The 11,458-nt window shown below is 42.1% G+C and overlaps 1 protein-coding gene across 1 annotated transcript; it reads right to left on the bottom strand.

Moving 5' to 3' along the window:
- Positions 1–2,561: 2,561 nt before the first annotated feature.
- LOC109406031 (protein Asterix) lies at positions 2,562–9,826 on the bottom strand. The gene is made up of 4 exons (XM_019679096.3): positions 9,681–9,826; positions 9,338–9,464; positions 9,015–9,234; positions 2,562–8,882 (listed from the first exon to the last, which is right to left on the bottom strand). Exons 2-3 carry the CDS (start codon positions 9,456–9,458, stop codon positions 9,026–9,028), a joined length of 330 nt encoding a protein of 109 aa, XP_019534641.1. The 5' UTR covers positions 9,459–9,464; positions 9,681–9,826; the 3' UTR covers positions 2,562–8,882; positions 9,015–9,025.
- Between the last annotated feature and the right edge of the window lie 1,632 nt (positions 9,827–11,458).

Raw genomic sequence — 11,458 nt, 5'->3', positions numbered from 1 at the left:
CTGGGTTCGCCGTAAAGTGCAGTGAGTCGGTGGTACATCCTTCTACGCCACACACCGTTCTCCTGCACCCCGCCGAAGATCGTCCTAAGCACGCGTCGCTCGAAGACTCCGAGTGCTTGCAGGTACTCCTCGAGCATGGTCCATGTCTCGTGTTCGTACTGGACCACCGGTCTTATTAGCGTTTTGTACATGGTGCATTTGGTGCGTGGGTGAATCTTCTGCGACCGTAGTTTCTTCTGGAGCCCTTAATAGGCCAGACTTCCGCTGATGATGCCCCTCCTAATTTCACAGCTCACGTTATTGTCAGCCGTCAGTAAGGATCCGAGGTAGACGAATTCCTCCACCACCTCGAAAGTATCCTCGTCTATCGTAACATTATTACCCAGACGGATTCGGTCGTGTTCGATTCCGCCTACCAGCATGTACTTTATTTTTAAGGCATTCACCACTAGTTCGACATTTGCTGCTTCGCGTTTCAGGCGTCCACAAAGCACACAAATTGACCGGATTTTGTGAAACTCGTTCCCCGGTTGTTGAGCCCGGCTCGTCGCATCACACCTTCCAGAGCGATGTTGAAGGGTAGGCATGAGAGTCCACCACCTTGTCGCAGTCCCCTGCGAGATTCGTATGAACTGGATAGTTCACCTGAAACCCTTACGCAGTTTTGCACACCGTCCATCGTTGCTTTAATCAGTCTAGTCAGCTTCCCAGGAAAGCCGTTTTCATCCATGATTCTCCATGGCTCTACGCGATCGATACTGTCGTAACGATGCTGCCTTGAAGTCGATGAACAAGTGATGCGTTGGGACCTGGTATTCACTGCATTACTGGAGGATTTGCCGTACGGTGAAGATCTGGTCCGTTGTCGACCGGCCGTCGATGAAGTCGGCTTAATAACTTCCCACGAACTCATTCTTTTAAGGTGCCAGACGACGGAAGATGATCTGGGATAGCACTTTCTAGGCAGCATTCAAAATAGTGATCGCCCTGCAGTTGTCACATTCCAAATGGTCGCCTTTCTTGTGAATGGGGCAGATTATCCCATTCTTTCCACTCATCCGGTAGCTGTCCGGTTTTCCAGATCCTGACTATCCGCCGGTGCAGACAGGTGGCCAACTTTTCTGGACCCATCTTGATGAGTTGAGCTGCGATTCCATTTTTATCAGCTGCTTTGTTGGTTTCGAGATGGTGAATGGCATCCTTAACTTCCCTCAGCATGGGAGTTGGCTCATTTCCGTCCTCCGCTGCACTAGCGTCGTCGTTTCCTCCGTTGCCGTGGTCTCCCGTGCCTATGTTCTCCACGCCATTCAGGTGCTGACCGAAGTGCTGCTTCCACCTTTCAATCACCTCACGTCCGTCCGTCAAGAGGCCTCCGTCTTTATCCCTGCATATTTCGGCTCGCTTCACGAAGCCGTTGCGGGATGCGTTGAGCTTCTGATGGAACTTCCGTATATCTTGGGAACGGCACAGCAGATCTATTTCTTCGCACTCAGCTTCTTCCATGCGACGCTTCTCTCCCGAAAGAGACGGGTCTGCTGTTTTCGCTTCTGTTTGTAACGTTCCACGTGCTGTCGGGTCCCCTGCTGCAGCATTACCGCCCTCGCTGCGTTCTTCTCCTCCAAAACCGTTCTGCACTCTTCCTTCGATTCCGTTCCACGTACCCGATGGTGCTCTCGGCTGCGTCGTTGATGGCTGCTTTCACTGTACTCCAGCAGTCCTCTAGAGGGGCATTATCGAGCTCGCCCACGTCTGGCAACGCGACCTCGAGATTCTGCGCGTATGCTGAGGTGACATCCGGTTGTTTCAGTCGCTCTAGGTTGCATCGTGGCGGCCGCCGGTACCGTACATTGTTGACGACGGAGAGCTTTGGGCGCAGTTTGACCATCACCAGATAGTGGTCGGAGTCGATGTTGGCGCCACGACAGGTCCTGACGTCGATAATGTCAAAATCTATCTAAATCTCTAACATATGCATTTTTTTTTTTGCTAGGTTTCTAGCTGCACTCTGAATAGAGTTGAAACCTCTACACTAGACCCGAAGATAGAAAAGAGTACGTAATCTTTCAGAAGCAGTTTGCCAGCCGTACGCGGAAAATGATATCCATTAAGACACTGTTGCAACTGACTCAGAAAGTTACGGTAGAAGATTGGAAAGTTTTCAATTGGTCAATCAGTCAGGATTTGCCTATGTAGTGCTATGGTCACACGGTTTGTGTTTGTCTCCTTGTTTAATTTTGTGGTTGTACCGATGCGTTCCCGTTCCTGTCTAAAGCCTGAAACACATAGCGTCCGTTCCGTCGAGGTTTGCGTTTTTTTGACAGTTTTACCATGGGAAATGTGTTAAACTACTGTCACGCACACGCAAACGTATGCATTGTGTGGGGCACTTAACCGTAAACTGCCGCTCTTTGAATGCCCTTATTCGCACGCACGCATAAACCGCCCGCGATGTATAGATCTGTCAGATAACCAAAGTGACTCTTGATTCAGGTATAGTTGTTCCCATCGGTACATCCCTCCTCCAATTTGGATATAACATCTACAATAGCCAAGACAATAGCTTTCATTTAATTCTTATTTATTAGTGAATATCTTGTCTTTAAAATGTTCAGCGATTACTGATACACGTGAAAATCTCTGTATCTTCCTGGAGCGTTTCTTTTCCTTCGGGGGCGACTATCCTCTTCTTGCTGTACCACTTCGAAGCTCGTCTGCTCTTGTTCGCAATGAGACCCGTTACTGATAGGTTCCCGGCAGTCGTCGACAACGTCCAATGGAAGTGGTTGTAGACCTGATTGTATATCAACGTCGCTGGAGTCGTGAGAGGATAGTTTCTTCAAATGAGTTCGGTTTCTCTTGTACTCCTTTCCGGTTTCTCTAGACCTGACCTCAAGTTCACTACCGTTCGCATCGATTACTTCAAACTCTTCTGGTCGGAAGTTTGGTTGGGTTGATCCTAGTTTCAAATTACGCATTAACACGGTGTCACCAGCCACAAGATCGTTTTCTTTGGCATGTCTGTTTGTATTGGCATATTGCTTTTTACGTTCCTTGGTCAACGCATCACGTTCTTCTGCTCCTTCAAAGAATACTCTCTTCGGATCCTGAATCGTCGGTAGATAGCTAATCAGCTCTCGGTTAAACATCATTTTTGCTGGAGACAGGCCGGTAGTTTCCTGAGGGGTCGAATGATAGAACAAGAGATATTCGTAGAGATCCCGCTTCCAATCGGTCTCCTGTGCCACACTGATTTTAATCCTCTTTTTCAAATTACGGTTTTGTCTTTCGACAGCACCGTTGCGTTCCGGCCAGTACGGAGTTGTTAGGTTCAGATGTATATTGTAGGAGTTGCAAAACTTTGCGAGTTCTGCGGCACGGAACTGAGGGCCATTATCAGTTGTTATCGATTGAGGGATGCCAAATTTGCTGAACATTTTCAGCAGTGCCATCACCACCATCGACGAAGTTGGATGCTTCATTGGTTCTACCATTGTGTATCGAGTTGTGTAGCAAACTACTACGAGCAATGAGTAATCCTGGGGCAGTCCTTCGATGAAATCCATTGCAACATCCTGCCACGGGAGAGTCGGTAGTCTTCTTGCCATTGGGCACGGTGGATCAGGTTTCGCCATCATCGTGCATTCCTTACACGCTTTCAAGGTCTTTTCTACGAGGTCATCTAGCCCTGAAACGTAATCAACATTTATAGAGGTAATTATTGGCAAACACATCCTTTTAACTCTTACCTGGAAACCACAATCTCGATCTTAAATGTGCTTTCATCGCTGTCGATCCTTGATGACCAAGATGCGCTATCTCTGTGACTCTTCGTTGAAGAGCCGCAGGAATGACGATTCGGTCTCCACGTAGAATCAACTCACCGTACTGGGACAGTTCCTCTTTGATTCCAAGTGTTTTGAACTGAGCTGGAACGTCCGTCCAATCCCCTGTTGTCAAAGCTTCACGGATTTTGTTCAAAATCGTATCCTCTGCACTGGCTCGTTCCAGTTCAGTTTTGCTGATTCTACATGGCTGCATGTAAGGTGTTATCCAGCTCACAACATCTGTTTCGTGAGCACCATGGGGCTGGGGTGAACAAAGCCTTGAGAAAGCATCGGCAACGTTTTTGTCGCCCGGTTCATAACGTGTATCGAAATCAAAATTCTGGAGACGTAATATCCATCTCTCCATTCGAGCAGATGGTCTCGAACGGACGCGGTCAAGCAAATACACAAGCGGCTTACAATCCGTAATGAGGGTGAAACGTGTTCCGTAGAGATAGATATACAATTTTACAATAGCCCAGATAATTCCGAGACACTCTTTCTCGGTTTGACAGTATTTGGTTTCACAAGGTGTGAGGCTTCGAGAAATACACACAACCGGACGAATTTCATCATTTTCTGCTTGTGCTAAAACTGCGCCCAGGCCGCTCGGACCGGCATCGGTTATCAAATACGTTTTATCACGAGGATCGTAATACTTGAGCGTCCTTTGATCTGCTATCGACCTGTAAGAAACGAAACGAGTTATTCTATGTGTGTTAAGGAGTGTATCGGAAAGTAGTTGAAAATGTTCAGGATGCTCTATCTCGAAGCTGGGTTGGTCTTATCATTTCGGTTCTTCTATGAAATCTTCACAATATAGTTAAGTTTAGAACAGCTTGGAAAAATTTGGAAAATGTTTAGTATAATTGAAAATATGGTTAAATGAATAAACCTCACAAAATAAAAATCTGCACAAAATGCAATTTTGCTAGGATTTTTCAACATTTCAATAATCTGTAGCGAACAAAATTTGTACGATAAAAAATCTGGAAAATATTGATGCTTGTTAACAGTTATGTACACATAACATATCATTCAACACCGACTTCCAAAATTCATATTTTCGATAGAAAAATCTCCTATATCTACAAAATGGTCCACTCCAAAAAACGCCTATTTTTTGGTCAAACTTTGAAGTTCTGCTTTTAATATCTTAAAAGGTTATAAAATTATATTTTTTGCTCTAACTTACTCGTCCATAAATTTAAAAACATACCCTATTTAAAAACATGCGAATTTTTCATTTTATGTATTTTTTATTTGCGTAAACATGGTTTGGAGGAGCATGGAAAAAAGGGGTTCCTCAAAAATGGCCTTTTTTCATTTTTAAGAATTGCGCTTAAATGCAGTGGAGATTTTTCTTGAATAAAATAATTTGCCTATATCATGAGGATTCTGGAGCTTATTATATTTGCACAAAAAAGTTAACAATTTTCGAACATTATCGAACTTTTTTCGCAATTTCAATTTTTTAGAAGGTGTGCAAAAATTTAAAAACATACGTTCAGTAATCTAGGTTAAAAACCCAGTTAAAAGAACATTTTTAGAAAATCATAAAAGCCATTTCTTTTTTCAAGGATTTGTTCAGTATCTCCAAAAATAAAATTACTTAAAAGTTATATTAAACTATTTTTGAAAGTATTGTAAACATTTTCAACTACTTTACGATACACTCCTTAGTCTAATGTTTCCCTACTAACGTTTTCAGATCGTCAAGTTCCTTTTGATGGCATGGCTTCCAACAAAACGCGGTTCCCTTATGCAGTAGTTGCCTCATGTGATGGGTACGCATTGAAAGGTTCTCAATGAACTTTCCAAAGAACTGTGCAGTACCCAGAAGTGAACGCAGCTCACTAGTTGTTTGTGGAGCGCGCATGTCCAGAAATGCCTTAATCTTCGTTTCAGTGAGACTTACTCCCTTCTTCGAAACCTTGAACCCAAGAAATTCAACGCTTGATGCTCTCAATACGGACTTCTTTTCGTTTACCTTTAGGTTGAAGGTTTTCAGCCGTTCCATTACCAATGCAAGAATGCGATCGTGTTCTTCGACTGAATCAGCAAAGATCAATATATCATCGAGGTATATTATGACCCCTTTGATCCCGCCAATAAGGTTTGCTATTGTCTTTTGGAATAGCTCCGGAGCGCTTTTTATTCCAAAAACGAGTCGTGTGAAACGATACAGTCCACTTCTCGAAACAAATGTAGTTATATCACGGCTTTCTGTTTCAAGCTCAAGATGGTAAAATGCGGACTCCAAATCAAGCGTTGACAGCATTTCAGCTTTGTGGATAGACGATAAAGCTTCTTCTATGTTGGGCATCGGATATTTCTCGGTTAGTACTGCCTTATTCGCTGCTCGAAGGTCGACGCACAGGCGGAGTTTCGCATCGCTTTTCCGGACAGGAACTAGTGGAGATACCCAGCTTGTGGGATGTTCAACCTTCTCTATGATCTTTTGTGCCAGTAACTCTTGTATCTGTTGTTCAACTTCTGCTTCCATAGCGATAGGTAAACGTCGTATTGGCTGACATACAGGAGTGACGGATGGATCAATGTGTATTTTCAACTGAATTCCTGGCACTTTTGGGAAAGGCGATTTAGGGTTTTGTTCAGCGCCAGTAATGGTATTGACTTCGCTTCCAACGTCATAGCCGATTCTCAGTACTCCGAGAGCAAAAGCCGTCGATTTGGATAGTAAATTGGTTTGCCCATTAGGAGAAACCAGAACGTAACTCCAGACTCCATTTTCTTCACCTGGTATTTTTATTTCGGTTTCGAAAGCCTTACTGAAGTGGATGGTGTCTGATGATCCGTATCCTTGGTATTGCTTGCTCTCTTCCAATGCTTCGCGCTCGTTGATGATATCTGCTCCTGCTCGTTTCAGCTCTCCGTAAGTCTTCTGTGTGATGATATTAGGCGGTGAACCGGAATCAACTAACATCTGTATTTTTATGCCACCAACTTCGAAAGCCAAGGTATCGCTTTTATCTCCAGCGTTGACGCAGTATAATCCTCTCCTGAACGCCACCTTTTGTTTCTTAGCAGGTCCCGAGTTGTCACTTCCATCCCATTTGCGTTTTTTCGGACAGCAAATTTTGAAGTGGTCAAGCTCGCCACATGTATGGCATTTCACACCAGATGCTGAGCATTTGTTCTTGTCGCGCGCAATGTGACCCAAACGGTTGCATCTAAAACATCTCACTGCTGACTTGTTTGATGGCTGCGAGGACGGCTGTACTCGTTGTACGAATTCTGATGGACGAACATCTTTCACATACGCCTTACACTGAGTTTGCAGGTCTTCCATTGCTTTTCCCAGCTGCAGTATTTCCTCGAAAGATTTGTCCTCCGACAGCAATTTCTTGCGGAAGTCTTGGGAGAGACAGCCTTCGATTATTTGATCGATCGTAGCATCGCTGACGTCAGCGAATTCACATCTGTTGGCTTGTTCTCGTATGCGGTTAACGAAATTGTCGAATCCATTTTTTTTTTCGCTTAAAAATGGTTTTCAATCGCCCAGAAGAATGGGAACGTTGATCTAATTGTTCTCATGTTTTCACTTTTCTCCAGTTCGTATCACAGTTCCACATTATTTCGAGGTTTTCGGCCGTTTTCACTTTACTCACCAATTTTCAGCGTCGTCGCCATTGTACCGATGCGTTCCCGTTCCTGTCTAACCGTAAACTGCCGCTCTTTGAATGCCCTTATTCGCACGCACGCATAAACCGCCCGCGATGTATAGATCTGTCAGATAACCAAAGTGACTCTTGATTCAGGTATAGTTGTTCCCATCGGTACAGTGGTATGGTTAAATATGTTTTTCTCCTCGTTAAGTCAGTTGTCGTATGTTGTTTTTTTTTTCATCGAATCAATCAAACCCTGTATGTTAAAATATAGTCGATCCTGTGTCAAATTGTTTTCTTGATTTGGCTAATCGTTTTCTACTTGTGTTCATCTCTTGTGTCCTTAAATTGTCATCGGTCCAAAATCCACAGAAACATGTAACTGAACTTCTGAACATCTAAAAGATAATCAAAAATACGCCAAGTTGGTCAGTTGATTGCAATAAAATTTTAAAATAATAAAGATTTCATGTCAACTTTCATCCTGCTACAAATACTATTAAAAATATTCAAATTCGTTCAATTGTCCTATCGGTCCTACCTAGATGAACCATGTCATTTTCTCAAGCGTAGCCTAGAAATGTCAACCTAGTCATACACAAGTAACGTTGTTCAGTTAATATAAAGCAGTCAGTTTTTGCCCAAAATGTCACGTCGAACGCATTGACGTCAACAATGCGTTTAAGTGTTCGCACGTTAGCTTTGAATCTATCAGCACAATTAAGTGCTGCAAATCTCCTTCCCACTATTGATTCTTCGGTCGATTTTTATTGCTTTATTTAAAGAAAATATGACCAACTAACATTGTAAAAATTCGAAAAAGCGACTATGACATTAATAAATTACTATGTAATAAAAATCAACCGAGAAACGTGGGAAATAGAGCCCAAACAACATTTTGAAGTCAGGTGGCTGTAAATGGTTCCAAAACCTGTCACAAATCCTATAATACTTTTATTAGGATTTGTAACGATCATCAAAACCTTCTCAAATCCAACTGACTTGGAACTATTGCTTGGGAATAGACTCTACTGAGCCCCGGCGGTTCCTCCTGTTTATCGAGCATGTCTGATGCATATGATCAGCCATAAATACTCCATCTGCAGCAGCCGGTTCGTGATGAACCGTTGGAGGCGCATTAAAGTGTTAAAAAGGTGATATGTTTCACTAAAGAACACTACATTACAATAATCAAAATGAAACTCCTTCACTTTAATACCGTCAACCCCTGCGAACATGGCCAGGGTAAATCTCTAACATATGCAATTTAAAAATCAATTTTACAAAAAAAACAGCCTTTTTTATTGGTCACGACACCAGCAAAAAACTTTTTCTTAGAAGAAATTGTGCGTCGGAATGCGCCCAGGGCTGCAACATCATGGGAATGGTTCTCTGAATTGATGCAACACGTTGACATATTTAGTGGTACCTAGTTAACATAAAATAACTGATTTTGTGTTCTGTAAATTTTTATCGTTTCAAATTAACTAAAAAGTGCGCGTCCCTTCATTGTAATAAATAACATGTGCTTATGCGACTTCAGATAACCGGGGAAACCTACCGGAATCGAAATCAAACCGACTGCCAGGGCGGCGTCATCGGTGTGGGGTTCTGCAGGTAGGACATGACCACGGCGCTCACGCTCAGCATGAACGAGGACAGGACCTGTTTGGCGTCGTCGCTGACCCGGGAATTGGCAAAGCTAATGCAGGAACAGTACAGGGCCAGCCAGGCGCACCACTTGAGCTTCATCATCAGACCGCACATGGAGAATATCATACCTGGATGGATGAAGAGAGAAACAAAATTTAATGGGTGAGTAAGGTGAGTTCTTTCATCGAGATTCTCTGAAACTTCAAGAAGTTTAGCTCATCGCATTCCTACCGAGGATATTCATGTAGTCGGGCATGAGATCATCGCCAACACCGGCTCCCTGGCTGGCACTGTCGATTGGTTTGTAGCGATTGATTTTGTCCGGTCGACGTGGATCCACGGTGGCGGTCATTTTGTGCTGGAAAATTAATAAAATAAATTTGAAGCTAGGAATGTTATCCTCCAGAGAAAGGTCTGGTAGACAGGAGAGGGTTAACTGTAGTCACTTCAATTCATCTAGGGATCTTAAACCAGTGTTTCGGTATTTCCTTTAAGATTATCACAGAACTTTATGAGCCCAGCAATTCTGAACACTTCTGTACACAAATAGACACCAAATTATTACAGATTTTACCTTATTTCTAGCTTAATTTGTTAAATTACTTCTACCAAGATTGGAGCTGACTCCGATTTTATTATTAGTGCGCGAACTGACAGAAATCATGTGAGTTGTTCTGTCAAATGCAAGGGTTCGGTTTCTAGTTCGAATGTTCGAATAAGAAAAATAAACATCGCAACTACACGCTGAGTATAAAAAATAACACGAATCAGCAAAAACTAACCCATTAAGGTAATACGGGATGCCATGTTATTTTTCATACCTTCCCTCCCTCTCCAACAATTTTCCTCGCGATTTTGAAGATGGTAATTTGGATTTCTATCGCACAGAAGAGGCGGAAAAACAACACTAGTTTACAGCATTTTTGAACTCGGCAAGCTGATGATCATTTTTGGTGTAGAATCATGCCCTGAGTTCGAAAACGCGAAGGAAAAAAAATACAGTAGAGCGGAATTTTTTTCGACTTTCCATACAAGGTTGAAGATTTGAAATCGATTTTTGTTCTATTTTTAAGCAAAGTCGTTCACTTCAAATATCTCATTCTCCGTAATCAATGCTCCGATTGAGCTGAAATTATTACTGTAACTCGCCTACATATGATATGTCAAATAAACGTTGAGAAAGAATTTTTATATTGTTTTTTTCTTACTGAAAAAATACATTTCTTCAAAATTTTTTGGGAATTTTACTAAAATTTAAGGAAATCGTCCCTAAAACACGCCAATATCTTGAATTTCATCAATCTGACGCGAAACCTGTATTCAGATGATCGAATGGTATTGTATTCAGCTTTTAATTTATGGAAAAATATTTAAAATTGGTTGAACAAAACGCAATATATTTGAGTTTTAGTAAATTACATATTTTGAAAAGTTGTAAAACTCGATATTGAGCTAAAACTCAAAAACTGTTCTATTTAAAAATTTTTGGTTTCAAAATTAGCGCTAAATTTTGCTTCAAAAATTTTGGTCGTTGACAGAAGTTCACGACTTTCGTTTTGTTTTGTAAACTAGTGTAATCATAAGATTTTCTTACGCATTTTTTTTCGCAAGGATAAAAATTCTCTTACGACGATCTTATGATATTCATTCTGAGCATGAGGCTAACCTGAGTGTCGCGGACTGACTCAATATGCTCTCTCAGCGGGAGCCAAACATCGGGAGCCAAACATTGAAGATGGAGGTTATGTTAAACCTTGTTGAACCTGTGTGGTTGATTGAAGAGTATTGTTATCTACACACTCAGATTTGATTACCGAAGTCGGTAAAATTTTACTGGGTTTTTGAACAGCAGAGTTAAGTCAGTAATGGATTGTAAGTACCGAATAGTCGGTAGAACAAAAATTTTCGAGCTGTCAAACGAAAACTGATTTAGTCAGTAAAAGCTAATATAACCGTTACTGACTTTTTCAGTTTTCTACTATGTTTAATCGACCTTGTTGATTTTTTCAGTTCTGAAAAATAATTTATTCCTTACCGGTAGATCCCACTTTTGATGCAAAACCTCCCACATTCTTTATATAGGGGAACTTACGTATTTTCGGCAGTTTTGTTCTCTTCGTCATGGGGGGTTTTTTGAAACCTGTTGGTCTCAAAGTTGGCCTCAAATCCTTCCCAACCAAGCTGAGTTATATGCCCAAATTTCAGGCAATTCGACCCACAAAAACCCCCCATGACGAAGTGAACAAACCTGCCAATAATACTCTTCGTCACCCTACTACCAATTCCCGTGCACCTACCGACTTCTTTTGGAATGATTGAAAATCATTCTGATGGTTCAGTTCTAGCAGAACC

The sequence above is a fragment of the Aedes albopictus genome, chromosome 2 (assembly GCF_035046485.1).
Source record: "Aedes albopictus strain Foshan chromosome 2, AalbF5, whole genome shotgun sequence".
Lineage (NCBI taxonomy): Eukaryota > Metazoa > Arthropoda > Insecta > Diptera > Culicidae > Aedes > Aedes albopictus.
Note: the sequence above shows the minus strand (reverse complement) of the source record. Positions and strands in the feature narration are given on the sequence as shown.

Excerpts from the sequence above, each read along its gene's own strand:
- LOC109406031 (XM_019679096.3), bottom strand. The coding sequence starts at position 9,458 with ATGACCGCCACCGTGGATCCACGTCGACCGGACAAAATCAATCGCTAC. Across the intron at positions 9,235-9,337 it reads CGACTACATGAATATCCTCG|GTATGATATTCTCCATGTGC; the intron begins GTAGGAATGCGA and ends TCATCCATCCAG.